The sequence below is a fragment of the Mirounga angustirostris genome, unplaced genomic scaffold, assembly GCF_029215605.1.
Source record: "Mirounga angustirostris isolate CCGP_5_RB_7025 unplaced genomic scaffold, mMirAng1.0.hap1 SCAF_7, whole genome shotgun sequence".
In the NCBI taxonomy this organism is placed as follows: domain Eukaryota; kingdom Metazoa; phylum Chordata; class Mammalia; order Carnivora; family Phocidae; genus Mirounga; species Mirounga angustirostris.
The window spans coordinates 979,412-994,458 of record NW_026991715.1 but is presented as its reverse complement, the minus strand read 5'-3'; the positions used below and the strand labels follow the sequence as shown (position 1 = coordinate 994,458).

The 15,047-nt window shown below is 42.9% G+C and overlaps 1 protein-coding gene and 1 long non-coding RNA gene across 2 annotated transcripts; one reads left to right on the top strand and one right to left on the bottom strand.

Annotated features, from left to right (window-relative positions):
• The first annotated feature begins 7,905 nt into the window (after nt 1-7,905).
• LOC135365317 (uncharacterized) lies at nt 7,906-14,025 on the top strand. The gene is made up of 3 exons (XR_010412923.1): nt 7,906-8,171; nt 11,775-11,862; nt 12,679-14,025. It is a non-coding gene; the product is annotated as an uncharacterized LOC135365317 (long non-coding RNA).
• LOC135365316 (olfactory receptor 2AJ1-like) lies at nt 9,221-10,009 on the bottom strand. The gene has a single exon (XM_064595653.1). The coding sequence runs from the start codon at nt 10,007-10,009 to the stop codon at nt 9,221-9,223; it is 789 nt and encodes a 262-aa protein (XP_064451723.1).
• Nucleotides 14,026-15,047: the final 1,022 nt, after the last annotated feature.

Genomic DNA, 15,047 nt, shown 5'->3' with positions numbered 1-15,047 from the left:
GTTGGGCTGCCCCGGTTCACCAGGCCCGCTGGGCTTAGTCGGGTGCCCTGAACCGGCAGCGTTCCCGGGGTGGACAGAGCTCACTCCCCAAAACTCTTCCTGAGGTAGCAGCTTCAATCTGGCTCAGTCACTCCCCACTTAGACTGGCTGCCTGAGGGGGTCCCGGGCGACCATAATCAAGGCTCTTGGGTGTCTCTTACTGGAGGAAATATCAACCCGTCCTGCACTGCCTTGCCTGACAGGGCAGTCCAGATTCGTCCAGGTGTGTCTTCAGGGGGAAGAATTGGCACATTTGGGCAGACTAGCACTTGCAATTAGGCCGTGTCCTGGTCCCCCAGTAGCTCACTACTCGAACTCAGCCTGTCCCTACAGATGCCCTGGTTCAGATTCCAGGCTCCCCTGACCTGTGTCTCCCACACATGTGCAGTGTGTACTCTGTTAGCTGGCCTTTGGCTCTTGGGGCCTGTTAGGCTCAGGCTGGTCCCCCAAAGCTGCATAGCCTCCAGAGGGGACAGTGCCCAGTGCCCCCCAAATCTTCCTGAGGGCAGCTTTAAACGGGGGGCTACCAGTCCCTGTTTGGACTGACTGCCTGATAGTGGCCTGGGCTGACCAGTAAGCAAGTCTCTCAGTGAAGGAGACCCTAGCCAGGGGGCTGGGCTGATGCAGGCAGGGCACTACCATTTCCTCCATCTCGGCCTTCAGGGGGACCATGCCCACTTGTGCCGAGTAGAGCTTCCAATTAGGCACAAACTTGGTCCTGCAAGAGCTGAATCCTGTGATCAGGACTCCCAGACCCTTGCCAGTTCCAGATCCCTCCCGATACTGGTCTGCCCAGCTGCACATGCACAGCATGTAGTCCTTCTGCAGACCGTGGGCACTGGGGCCCTCCAGGCCTGGGGAGTTAGTGCTTGTCCCCAGATGCTTGCACAGTGTAGAGGATGGGAGAGCCCCCCACTCCCAATCATTCTGAGGCAGCAGGTGCCAATTGGTGGTCCTCAGGCATCAGCTGAAGCTGTTACCCCTGAGTCTGCATTGTGTGAAGCGAGGTCTCAGTTCCTGGATCCTCCAGAAGAAGATTCATGCAGGGATCTGATCCGTGCTTGAATCGAGGCAGTCAGCAGGGATGTAGCAAGCACCAAACACCTAATTAAAGTGGAAGTCCACTCTCAAGGTGGGAGGATGGGGAAGTTCTGGGAGGTGGGACTGATGTAGGAAAGAATGTTAGGGGTCAAATCCAATGGCCAAGAAAGAATTCTTGAGACCTCTTTGGTGCAAAAAGGCGGTTTTATGAAAGCTCAGGAAGAGCTGCACTGGGGTCACGAGGAGTGGCCCATTATATACTTTGAAAGCAGTGCTGTCAAATTAGCTCAGACACCATCCATCTTAGAAGTCAAGCCTCCCACTTCCTAAGGCCCCCTGATGTTCACTTCCCAACCCCAGAAGGAGCTTCTGCATGGCTCCATCCATTTATGCCCAGCTGCTATGAGCACACTGCCTTGACTGAGCTCAGCCCAGGGGCCACAGCTCTAGGCTCTTCCCATGCAACTTCAGCAGGAGCCACAGGTGGGCCCCAGCTCACAGGGATTTGCAACTCACCTGAGCTTCCAGCCCACATCCTTGGAGCTAAGAAGGAACAACATTTCTCAGGATGGGCCATCCTAGAATCTCACCTTCCTACTCCCTTCTGACCCCCAGTGTCCACTTTATTATAGAATCTCGGCTCTGCCTCTTGGAAGTGGTCCCTTTCCTTCATACCCAAGCAGATCCTACAGTCTGCAAGGTGCACCTATCCCCACCTCTCTCGCACTGTGCCTTACTCTGTGCAAACAGCCAGGCACCTAAATCACCCAATGTGAATCCCGCATGTCTCCCCCAGTTCCTGCGGTCTTTCTTTGGACAGAACAGAGCCCACCATCCTGGCCCCTCACACCACTCTGCCTACCGTCCAGACCCCACACCTTCTCACTGAGAGACAGGGAATGGTCCCATGCCTCTGGACTCCCTCACCCTGGTTCCCTGGCCTTGTAACATTTGCTCTTCAAAGGCCTCTATCACACAGGAACCTGTTGCGGAGAAACACCTGCTGTCATGGCCACAGTTTGAAGCCATAACATCAGTGTCCAACCTCAAGTTTAGCAACAATGTGCTGGGAGGTCTCAGCCAGAAACGTTTTATGCAGAAATACCTGGATATAGACATACTGCTTCTCCTTTTCTTCCAATAAGAACGGTGCTGACCTCAACAGCTGTGCTTGAGATCCAGAAATAAGTATGTCTGAATGTTTTGACGGGGCTGGCAGGTTATACTGTGTCAGCTGGGCATGATTCACCAACACTTTCTCAGAGCCATGGAGACCCCTGCCCAGCATCAGGAGAATGTGATGACTCATAAGGGACAGGAGTGACTGCAAGCCAGGCTGCACATTACAATCCCCCAAGGATGGTTCTCATAAATTACTCATTCAGAAATGATCATTTTTTAAATTGTTTTTTAAAAATAACTATTTTTATTATTAATTAAACTGATATTCACATTTGTACCAACCCCCAATCCTGGAGATGACCACACTTTTCCCAACTCCCCTTCTATGCTATCCTGGGTGGGTGCACAGGCGTCACCCTTTGTAAGGCAGAAACTTCCAGGAAGACTTTCATTTGGATGAAGAACCTCTCCACCTCATGGAGCTGTGCCTGCCTCGCACTGCACTGCTTGGCCTCTTGTTTTAAGACCTCCACCTCTCCCTTGAGGATGGAGCACCTCTCCTTCAACTGGAGGATCTCAGACAATGTCTCCATAGTTCTCCAGGCCTGGGCCTCCCCAATGCCCTCCCATCCCCCCTTCTCCTTTCCTGCCCTGAGTTTTAATACAAAGTCTTCAAACCACTGGACTGTTTCATCTCCCACAGCATCGTGCCATTTTCTTCTGAGGAGGAGGAGTACTGCCCCCAAAATGAATAATGCACAGATAGCAGGCCACATGGACATCAAGCTGAAGTAAATCCAAGGTGAGAAGGGACTCCAATGTCCCCTTGTCTGCAGAGTTGAAAGGCACCCATTCAGAGGAATTTGGGTTAGGCTGGTGTCCCTGCGTCTCTGTAGCGCAGTGATAGGTTGGAATGGAGGAATCACAGTTTGAAGACTCCCAGGTTTCCAGGGATCCAGTGGACACATCGGTGCAAGGCTGAGCAGGTTTGGAGGTCTCATAATGAGAGACCAAGTGGCAAGCCCATTGTTTGTGTGCTCTATGCTCTGGGGGAAAGGAAGAATCCAAATCCAAGGTCGCACGCTTGCTTGGCCTTGCTTGCTTGGCCTAGCACAGAGCTGCATTATCGGTCTCCAGGTCCAAGGGTACATGGTGAGCCCACTCTCAAGGGGCCTGCTTGGCCTAGCCCAGAGCTGAGTTGTTGGTCTTGATATCCAAGGGCACAAGGTGAGCCTGCTTACCAGGCACCAGCTTGGCCTATCAGATAGCTTGGTAGTTGCTCTCCAGGTCCAAGGGCACATGGTGTGCCCGCTGTCAAGGTATCTGCTTGGCCTAGCCCAGGGCTCTGTTATTGGTTGCCAGGTCCAAGGGCACGTGTTAACCCTGTTGTCCAGGTTCCTGTTTGGCCTAATTGCGAGCTGTGTTGTTGATCTCCGGGCCCAAACGCACCTGGTGCCCCTGCTGTCCACGTTCCTGCTTGGCCTAGTGCAGAGCTGCATTGTTGTTCTCCAGCTCCAAGAGCACATGGTGAGCCTACTGTCCAGGTGCCTGCTTGGCCTAGTAAAGTGCTGAGTTGTTGGTCTTCTGGTCCATGGGCACATGGTGATCCTACTGTCAAGTTGTCTGCTTGGCCTAGCCCAGGGCTCCTTTCTTGGTCTCCAGGTCCAAGGGCACATGGTGAGCCTGCTGTTCAGGTGCCTGCTAGGCCCAGGATAGACCTGAGGTGTTGGTTTCCAGATCCAAGGGCATGTGATAAGCCCACTCTCCAGGGGCCTGCCTGTCCTAGTAGAGAGCTGAGTTTTTAGACTCCAGTTCCAAGGGCATATGCTGATGGTGTTATTCAGGTGAATCCTTTTCCCAATACTGAGCTGGGATGCAGGACTCGTGGTTTCCTGACCGTTGGCAAGGCTGGTATTCTCTGGAATTACTTGCCTTGTGCTACACTGGAGTGGCCTGTTTGTGGTAGGACTCCTTGTCCACCCAGTGTCTGTGGGACTCATCTGCCCAGTAGTGTCAAATTGGTTCAGAAGACTCCCAGTCTTTGGGTTCCTGGTTGGTGCTCTCTTATGGGGACTGACTTTCTGCTTGTTATACTTTGTTGGAGGGTTTGTGGTCTGTGGGCTCCTGGTCAGCCAGGTGTCTGGGGGGTTACTTTGTCCACTGCTGAGCTGGTTCAGCCAGCTCGTGGTCTCAGGATTTGTGGTCCAGGGACTTCCACTGTGTCCAATGATGTGGTGATTCCTTCCCCCAATACCTACTTGTTTTGTAAAAGTCCCGCTCTCCCTGGTGTCTGTAGGCATTCTAAACACTGTCGACATCAGGGACGGATGGTCATTCAATTCATTCATGGTCCCTGTGCTGAGCTGGTTTGGAGGGCTCCAGAATAGTAATGTGCCCAGTGCTCCCTCAGGTTGTGGAATCAGCTTTCCTGTGCTGAGCCCTGTTGTGAACCCAAAGGTGTGGGAACCAGCTGGCTGAGAATCCATGGTGACCTGATTTCCAGTGTCCCACTGCCATGGGCCAAATGAGATGTGTTCCTGAGCAGCTGGGCCATCCGCATAGTGGGAAAAGTGTCCAGGAGTTGCCGGATGAAGGTTTGAGGACCTCAGGACCACACAGGGGTGCAAAGGTAGGTGCAAACATGAAGGTGGACTGCAGAGTGTTGGTGAACGGCCCAGGGCCGGAGGAGTGGGCAGGGGGCTTGCCATGGGCAGGGCAGAAAAAAGGTCAGAGAATGCTAGGAATAGCAGGAAGAGCTGTAGCTGAAGCTCCATCTCTCTCCTCTGTGCAGCCGTGGCTGTTGCCGAGCTTTTAAAACAGCTCTGGGGCATGAGAATTCCTTCTTGTGATGTCACCACCATGCCCTGGCCAATCACCAGGGCGCTGTCACGTTGGCTTCCTTCGGGTGGCAAATCACCATGCAGTTTGGCTGGCCAATGACTGATGGCTATCTCAGTGACCTTCCTGACATCATTGTCTAGAAATGTTTTAAAGGAAAATAGATAAGCTTTCTTTCAAGATGAAGAATTTGTATTTGGGATGAATCCATAGTGAAGGTCATGGTGAGGCTGAGAGACTCAACCAGTAGAAAGCTCAATGTGTCACAGAGTCACCTTTCCCTAAAACGCTGACACCGATGTTAGTGAAGACATGGGACATTAGACCCTATGACACATCACTGTTTTGGGGTAAGGGGGACAACATGGCACTAGGGAAATCCTACTGTCAAGTCACCCATCAAAGTTGAAATAGAAGTTTAGAGAATGGTAGGCGTTATGTTTGGTACATCTTCTCACAATACACCTGAACCTCGAAAGGATGAAGGTGTATCACAATTCATTACCTGCTTGTCAAAACAGCATTCAGCTCTCCTAGAAGGGCGATAACGAAATCCAGCCTATCACCAGGTTCACAGTCCTCGTGTCCTGCGTCCAATCAGAAAGTTATGGGGGGAACTCCTCCCTCAAATCCAACTACATACTTATCAATTCATTCAGAACACCCAAGAAATGAATCATAGATCTGGTAAATTGTTTTCCACCCCCTCACTTTCAATCTGGGGGTGTCTTTGGTTCTAAAATGAGTCTCTGGCAGACAGCCTATCAATGGATCTTGTTTTTTAATCCAGTCTGTTAGCCTGTGTCTTTTGATTGGGGCATTTAGCCCATTTACATTCAGGGTAACTATGGAAAGATAGGAATTTAGTGCCATTGTATTGCCTGTAAGGTGACTGTTACCGTATATTGTCTGTGCTCCTTTCTGGTCTATGTTGCTTTTAGGGTCTCTCTTTGCTTAGAGGACCCCTTTCAAGATTTCCTGTAGGGCTGGTTTTGTGTTTTCAAATTCCTTTAGTTTTTGTTTATCCTGGAAGCTTTTTATCTCTCCTTCAATTTTCAATGACAGCCTAGCTGGATAGAGTATTCTTGGCTGCATATTTTTCTCATTTTGTGCTCTGAATATATCCTGCCAGTCCTTTCTGGCCTGCCAGGTCTCTGTGGATAGGTCTGTTGCCAATCTAATGTTTCTACCCTTGTAGGTTACAGATCTCTTCTCCCGAGCTGCTTTCAGGATTTTCTCTTTGTCTATGAGACTCGTAAGTTTTACTATTAGATGCCAGGGAGTTGACCTATTTTTATTGATTTTGAGAGGGGTTCTCTGTGCTTCCTGGATTTTCATGCCTGTTTCTTTCCCCAAATTAGGGAAGTTCTCTGCTATAATTTGCTCCATTATACCTTATGCCCCTCTCTCTCTTTCTTCTTCTTCTGGGATCCCAATTATTGTAATGTTGTTTCGTCTTATGGTATCGTTAATCTCTCGAATTCTGGCCTTGTGATCCAGTAGTTGTTTATCTCTCTTTTTCTCAGCTTCTTTATTTTCCATCATTTCATCTTCTATATTACTGATTCTCTCTTCTGCCTCATTTATTCTGGCAGTTAGCGCCCCCATTTTTGATTGCACTTCATTAATAGCCTTTTTTGATTTCTACTTGGTTGGATTTTAGCTCTTTTACTTCTCCAGAAAGGGTTTCTCTAATAACTTCTGTATTTTTTTCAAGCCCAGCTAGTATCTTTAAAGTCATGATTCTGAACTCTAGATCTGACATCGTACTAATGTCCGTATTGAGTAGGTCCCTGGCAGTCGGTACTACCTCTTGTTCTTTTTGTTGAGGTGATTTTTTCCGTCTTGTCATTTTGTGCAGAGGAGAATAGATTAATGAGAGAACAAAATGCTAGCAGAGTAACCACGTCCCCAGAAAATATACTCTAAACTAATCAGAAAAGACCTGAAGCAGTGGGATAAGAAAGGGAAAGAGAGAAAAAAGAAAAAGAAAAAAAAAAAAAAAGAAAAAGATAAAAATAAAAACAAAAACAAACAAAACAAAACAACAACAAAAGAAAAACCAGAATGTGATCAAATATGATCTATATAGTATATAGATTAGTGCCACACACTAGATTTGGGGTGTATTTTGGTCTTTTAGAAGAAAGTGCCTCCCAAAATTTTAAAGAAAGAAAAACTTATATATGTACAAAAATAAGGGTTGATATGATGAAGGGATGGAATATGACTGTAAAAATGGAAATTATAAAAAATTTTATAAAAGGAATTGATAAGAAGTTGTTTGAAAAAAGAAAGAAGAGGATTTAAAAAAAGAAAAAAGAAAAAAAAAGGGAGAGGATGTGATCAGGCAGGGGAATAGAAAACACCATATACTAGAGATTTAGGGTATATTTTAATCTGTTAGAAGAAACTATCTCAAAATTGTAAAGAGAGAACAACTTACATATATAAGCCAAAAATATGGGTAACTACTATGAAGGGATAGAATATGGCTCTAAAAATGAAAAATAAATTTTTTTTAAAGGGATTGATAAGATGTTGGTTGAAAAAGGGAAAAAGAAAAATTCAAAAAGAAATAAAAAGACAAAAAGTTAAAAAAAATTAACTTTAAAAGACTAAAGAATCATGGTAAAAAAGCCGTGAATTCTATGTGCAGTAGTCCCCTAGCGCTGGAGTCCTGCCGTTCTTATTGATTGGTAAACTTGGTCTTGGCTGGCTGTTCTCGCTGATCTTCTGGGGGAGGGGCCTGTTGCATTGATTCTCAAATGTCTCTGCCGGAGGCGGAATTGCCCCGCCCTTGCCCCCTCCCGGCGAAGTAATCTGCTTGGGTTTGCTCTCCGGGGCTTTTGTTCCCTACGAGCTTTCCGTACAGCTTTGGAGGCGGAGAGTGAAAATGGCGGCCTCCCAATCTCCGCCCTGGAGGAGCCGAGAACTCGGGCCCCGCTCCTCAGTGAGCCCCCAGAGAAAAGCCGTCAGTCACTCTCGTCTCCCCGGTCTGCAGCTGCACTCCGTGCTCAACCGGCCTGTGACCGCACGTTTCTGTCTCTGGCACCCAACCCTGGGTGGAGTCTCCAAACCCAGCAGATCCCTGCGGTGCACTCCCGCGCGGCTCCTCCCGGGGGAGGAAGGTGAGTCTCCCCGGATCTGCCGCTTGTTGGGTCCCTGCTGGAGGAGCAGGCACCCGACTGTGCCGCGGATCCCAGTTTATGGCGACCCCGAGCTGAGAGCCTGCGCCTGGGCTCCGCCTCTGCAGCCGGCTTCCCTGCTCCGTTACCTGGGAGCTCTGCCACACTCAGGCACCCCCCGGTCTTTCTGTGACCACAAGGGTCCTGAGACCACACTGTCCCGGAGGGTTCCACCCCCCGCTTAGCCACCAGAGTGATGTCCCTCAGCGGAGCAGACTTTTAAAAGTTCCGATTTTGTGCTCCGTGGTTCTATCACTTGCCAGAACCGGCCGATGGAGGCCCCTCCCCCACTGTCTATCCTCCCGAATATCGCCTCGGATTCACTTCTCCGCACGTCCTACCTTCCAGAAAGTGGTCGCTTTTCTGATCAGAAAGTTGTTGCTCTTCTTTTCTTCGATCTCCTGTTGAGTTTGTAGGTGTTCAGATTGGTTTGATCCCTATCCAGCTGAATTCCTGAGAGGAGACGAAATCCAGGTCTCCTACTCCTCCGCCATCTTGCTCCGCCCCTTCCTCCAGGACTTACTTATTTTTAACTTATGTATCATATAACTAGAATTTTTACCTCTTGAACACCTGCACCCTTTTTCCCTATAATTTTTTTATGAATTTTTGATAAGTGCTTGTAACCTTGGAATTATAATTTTACTGTTTCATGAAATACAAAAGTTATATGGATAGATCCCATATAACGTGATTGTATTATAAAAGTCAATTTTTATAAGTTCTTAGAATTTTTCATGGGAGGGAACAGTACATTTCTGGATGTATGTATTTATAAAACAAATACCTGTAAAACTTTTTTTATTTTCATTGGAGGTTTGGAAAAATCCACTTTCCACTCTTGATGGATAGAAACTTTGATTTTCTTTCTAAAGATATGACTAATGGATAATCTCTAAGCATTGAATATTGATATAGAAAACACATGCTTCAAGCATTTTTATTACTATCTTTAATGGAGAAAGTGACTTTGAGCATATTTTTCATTGCCTTCAGAACATCTCTTTATTCCTAAAACTGTAGATGATAGGGTTCAGTGTGGGTGTGAGGATGGTATAGAATATTGCCAAATATTTGTCCTGGCCCGGAGTGTGGTATGATTTGGGTCTCATGTATGTGAAAATAAATGGCCCATAGTACATTGTGACCACAATCATGTGGAAGGAACAGGTAGAAAATGACTTTTTCCGTGCTTCTGATGATTTCATTTGAAGAACAGTAAGGAGAATTTGGACATAAGAAGCAAGGATTAGGGAGGAAGGGACAAGGAGAAAAATTAAGCCACTTACATAAACTCCTCGTTCATAGAGTGTTGTGTCCACACAGGACAACTTCAACATGGCAGGGACTTCACAGAAAAAGTGATCAATGGCTCTTGGGCCACAGAAGGGAAACTGGAGTGCATAAGCTGTGTGGACTATGAAGTTGACGGTCCCAGCAATCCAGGACCCTCTAGCCATGAGAATGCGGACATAGTCATTCATAAGAATGGGATAGTGCAGTGCGTGACAGATGGCTACATAGTGATCATAAGACATTGCCGCCAGGAGAAGGCACTCACCACCCAGGAGGGTGAGGGATAGAAATATCTGGAAGCCACAACCTGCGAATGAAATAGTTCTGCTGCCTGACAGAAAGCCAGTGACCATTTTGGGAACAATGTTGGAAATATGCAAGATGTCCATGAAAGACAGGTGGCTGAGCAGGAAATACATTGGAGTATGGAGTCTTGAGTCCCTGAGGATAAGGAGGATCATGATTGTGTTTTCTGTTATAGTCATAATAAAAATGATGAATATAAAGGAGATGAAAACTAGACTTGATTGAGAGGAAGAAAAGAGTCCTAAATGAATGAAATCACTGGGCGCCTGGGTGGCTCAGTCGTTAAGCGTCCGCCTTCGGCTCAGGTCATGATCCCAGGGTTCTGGGATCGAGCCCCGCATCGGGCTCCCTGCTCAGTGGGGAGCCTGCTTCTCCCTCTCCCACTCCCCCTGCTTGTGTTCCCTCTCTCGCTGTCTCTCTCTGTGTCAAATAAATAAATAAAATCTTTAAAAAATAAGGAAAGGAAATAAAAGAAAGAAAGAAAGAAAGAAGGAAGGAAGGAAGGAAGGAAGAAAGAGAGAGAGAGAGAGAGAGAGAGAGAGAGAGAGAAAGAAAGAAAGAAAGAAAGAAAGAAAGAAAGAAAGAAAGAAAGAAACAAAGAGAAAGAAAAAGAAAGAAAGAAAGAAGTCACTGGTGAAACTGTGATTCTCATGCCCCATCATGAACTCCACTCTTCCTAAAATAGAAAAAAATAGAGCTAAAATGCAGCGGCATAAATCTCAAACTCATTTACATTTAGAAGCATAATAAAATGAGAGTGATGCAGATTTTGCAGTTCAAGTCAACAGACTCTCAACCAGCTTTGGAAGTGGGCTTGGTTTACAAGATGGCCATTTATTTGCTTGAATCAACTGATGATATTGGTCTATTGAGAAAGCTGTTAGCTCCATGTAGTCTTAATTCCGTATTCTTAAATGCAGTTCAATCTTTTGTCAAATGTCACTTTTTAAATGAGACCTACCCTGAACAGTGTACTTAAAATCTCAGTAACCCCCGACTTGCCTATTTCTCCTTACTGTGCTGTCCTTTGATGTATTTTGCAAATCACTTTTCATCTTTTACATATTCAATAAACTTATGAACTACATTTATTTTTTATGGTCATTCTAACTCATCAGAACTTAAACTTCCCAATGTGAAATCGTTGTTTTGCCCTCTGTATAAACTGAATGGCTACACAATGCCTGGTATATAGTAGTTGCTCAATAATATCCTTTAAATACCTGAATAAATGAATAGCATTTGGCACTCAATTTTCTGTCTCATTTTTTATTTGGATAAAGCTTAAAGGAAATGAAATGTAATGTATTATTTATACATCTTTCTAAAATAATAAGTAATGATATACTATAAAAACTAGCTTAATCTGTATTTATAATTTAATCTGTAATTTGTAAATATCAGCATTTAAATGTAAAAAATGAAAATTTTATTCAGTTAAAATAAGAATATATTTTGATTGGGCCAGTTTTATTAACGCCTCAAAATTGAATTATATTTCATTAATTCTTTATATAGAGAATCATATTGTTTCCTAAATAATGAAATTGTTTAGATGTGTTCCCTTTACTATATGTGCACAAATTCACTATGTATGATCTATCCCTCAATAAATAGATATACATGCATACATACTTATACACACAGAGAGAATTTAAGAAAACACTGCTGCAAATCATGAAAAATAAATAACATATAAAACAAGTTATTTGCCTTCTTTAAGAACTATTCATAAGTTTGGGGTTCCTGTCTGGCTTAGTCAGTAGAGCATGTGACTCTTGATCTCAGGGTTGTAAGTTCAAGCACCATGAATCTTAAAAACAACAACAAAAAAACTCTTTTAAGTTTGAATGAAATGTGTTTTGGTTTTCCCTTTGGGAAGCAAATGTACAAATATGTCCCTGATAAAATATAAATAATGTGTATTTTTCTGTTTTATTTTAGTGATTATTGAGATTCTTCATTATGAAATCAACCTCTACACTCTATTTTGATGGCCTGGAATGTGACCACTGTTTTGCTATAACGTTAGGTATATGAAAAGATTAACCTTTGAATGACGTTGCAGATATATACATGTTTAAGTAGGTCTTGCTGTTTTGACTGGTTTGACCAACAGCTCAGTAAAATTTGGTAAGGACATGGATTGAGATTTAAGGACATCGATGCCTTCCATGAACTGGTGGATCATAAGTTAGTCTTTAAAATCTATGAATAAAAAAAATCAATGAATATTATTGACAACTCAAATTCAATATATCATTATCCAAAGTTGTTGACTTTTTCTCACTGCCAAAAATAATTTTGTCATTCTGGTTTTCCATTTTCCATTAATGATTTCAATTGTTATGCTCATTCTCATTAAAAATCCATACTCGATTTTAGTGTTGAGAAGTGTGGGGGCATCTGAGAGACACAGTCAGTTAAATGCCCACCTCTTGGTTTTGTCTCAGGTTGTCATATCAGGGTCATGAGATCAAGCCCCAGGTCAGGCTGTGCACACAGGTACAGAGTCTGCTTAACACTTTCCCTCCCTTTCCCTGTCTCTCTTTCTCTAAAATAAATAAATCTTAAAAAAAAAAAAAAAAGAAAAAAAAGTATATGTAATGTCTATTTTCTGCAGAACCCCATCACATAGTAGTCCCTGGCCTATTGTAGGTTCTCAGTAAATGTTTGTTCAAGGTATTTTTGACTATGGACTCTGATATCCAAAGTTATCCACAATATATCAATTATATTTACATTTTTAAAGAGTTTGTGCTGCCTCTACAAGAATATTTTGTCTACATTTTGTCTTCAGATTTTAGAAGTACTCCATAATAAATTCAACAACTACTTCATCTTCTAGGTTCTGCTACTTTCTTTCCACTTCCATGGGGCACCTGAAGTTCAAGAGCTGAGCTGAGATGGAGTCCACTGCTTAACCAACTAAGGCCCCCAGGTGTACAACCATCTTTTAAGAATCTTTGCCTAACTGGTCAATCGGGCATCTGGAATATCCTTCCATGATGCTAGAATGATAGATAAAATGATACCTTCTATGCCATCCAGAATGTTGAATGAAATCTGTTCTTGAATCCAAAGAGGTATACTCTAATGGTGAGCTTCCTAACACTATGTTTAAAAGTGGGAAGACAAATGTTACATATCCTGTAAAATCTTCCAAATCTGTGCTACCGTTATAAAGTTATAGTCTCTTTCTCTCTATATGACATTAAATATTCTCTGTCTAATAATACTAAATGTAAGTAAAGAAACGTAACATGCAGTTTACACCATGCTAACCTCTAGAAGTTTGGAGACTAATTATAGAAGATGCTGTCATCATTAGATACCAAGTCTTTAGCTATAAACACAGTCATATCCCAAACTTGCCTCCCAGGTAAAAGAAAGGCTCCCATGCACTTTACCTAGTGAATGCAATATGCTCAAATATTTTTTACCATTTTACATTTGTCAACATTTTGAAAATTCATTATGCAGCACTAATTTGACTTAACTAGTTTGAAAAATATTCTTTTCATTTTTCTGTCACATCTCTCAGTACATGAATAAAACATTCAGAATATCTCCTTAAATTTAAACAGAAGGGAAATTACATTTAAATAGAAGGAAACTATTCAATAAAATTAGTAAGACTACACATCTATTCAATTATTTGTATGTTCCTACATTACATCTTTATATTAAAATTTTGACTGTAAGATGAAGGACAAAAATAATAGATCATTACTTCCTGAGTAATATTTATCTTCAGGTGTTTAATGTAGAAATCCTGGGAATATTAAGTCTGATTGATATACATGCTTCTATTTATACTAAAAGATAATGCTACTTTTATTTTTGGATGTATTCTAAAAATGTATGATATCAATGACCAAAATGATATAGCTATTATAAGCACTGTCTTAAATTCCAGACTTACATGGTTGGTGTGCAATTGATTCCAGTTAAGTGGTCTTTGCTGATAATTGACTGTAATGGAATTTCATAGAAGAGGCAGAGGTCTAACAATGGATTTCCCTAAATATGGATGGAATAAAATCATTGCTTATTTAAAGGAGTTGACATGAAAAATGCATACCATAAATGTATGATAGTGTGACTTTCCCTAGGAATGGGTATGCTACTGACCAAATGATTATATTAAGAGAGTAGTAATATAAGTGAAAAATTTCCAAGATTTGAAGAGATAAACAAGAAAATACAATGCAAATACAGTATCTTTGAAATATTTTATATTGTCTTATTATACAACACATCAATCAGACATGAAATTTTATCTGAAATGAATTTTTATCAAATGAATTTTTTATCAAATGAATTTTTATCAAAGTTTTTTTTTCTAGACTAAGAGACAACACAGTATATGACAGAGATGCATGCACATACGCAGGTACATACATGCACACGCAGAACAGAGCTTAGCACTTAGTCGTTACATAGGGACAAGGATTATTACTGTTGTTTTTATTATTGTTTCTAAAATTGCAGTATTAGTATTTCTATAATTATTTTGGTTTATTTTTTTATTAATTTTTCATTATGTTCAGTTAGCCAACATACTTTATATTTTAAATAAGCATTTAAACTACTATATTCTAGAAAGAGAGAGTAGTATTCAGGATATGAGAGCATATAACCGAGTAAAGAAATAGAATTCGATGTTGTGAGAAAGAAGCAGATTGTGTACTCTGCCTGGTGAAATTGGTCCATGAGGTTCTCTGGGGGAAGTGGAATTGCAGTTTGCTGAATGACAGCGTGTGGTTTGTTTCCCACCCATATACACAAACACAGGCATGTGTGGAGAGCTAAGCAGTGCTCCTTATTATGAAACCAATCCGCTGAGCTGCTCAGAATTTCATTCTATACTAGCTAATTGACATTATAATTAACTTTTTTTTTGTTTGTTTGTCCTTTTGACTTTTCGGGACACCGAATCATACACCAAGGAACTGTTGCATGGCCAACTTGTATCTATTCGTTGTTGCTGCCATGCCAGTTTAAGGGAGTCCTGTGAGTAGTCTCTCACAGTGACATCAAATTCACCGTGCCTAACAATGAACTGCCAAAGTCTCCTGAAGCATGTATCACCATTGGTACCACCATTTACAACAGCCCGAGCCAGAAATCAGAAAAAAAAAAAAAAAAGTTATCCCAACTTTTCTTTATCTCTGCGCTCCTCCATATAAAAATCACCATCTCTTACCAACTCTC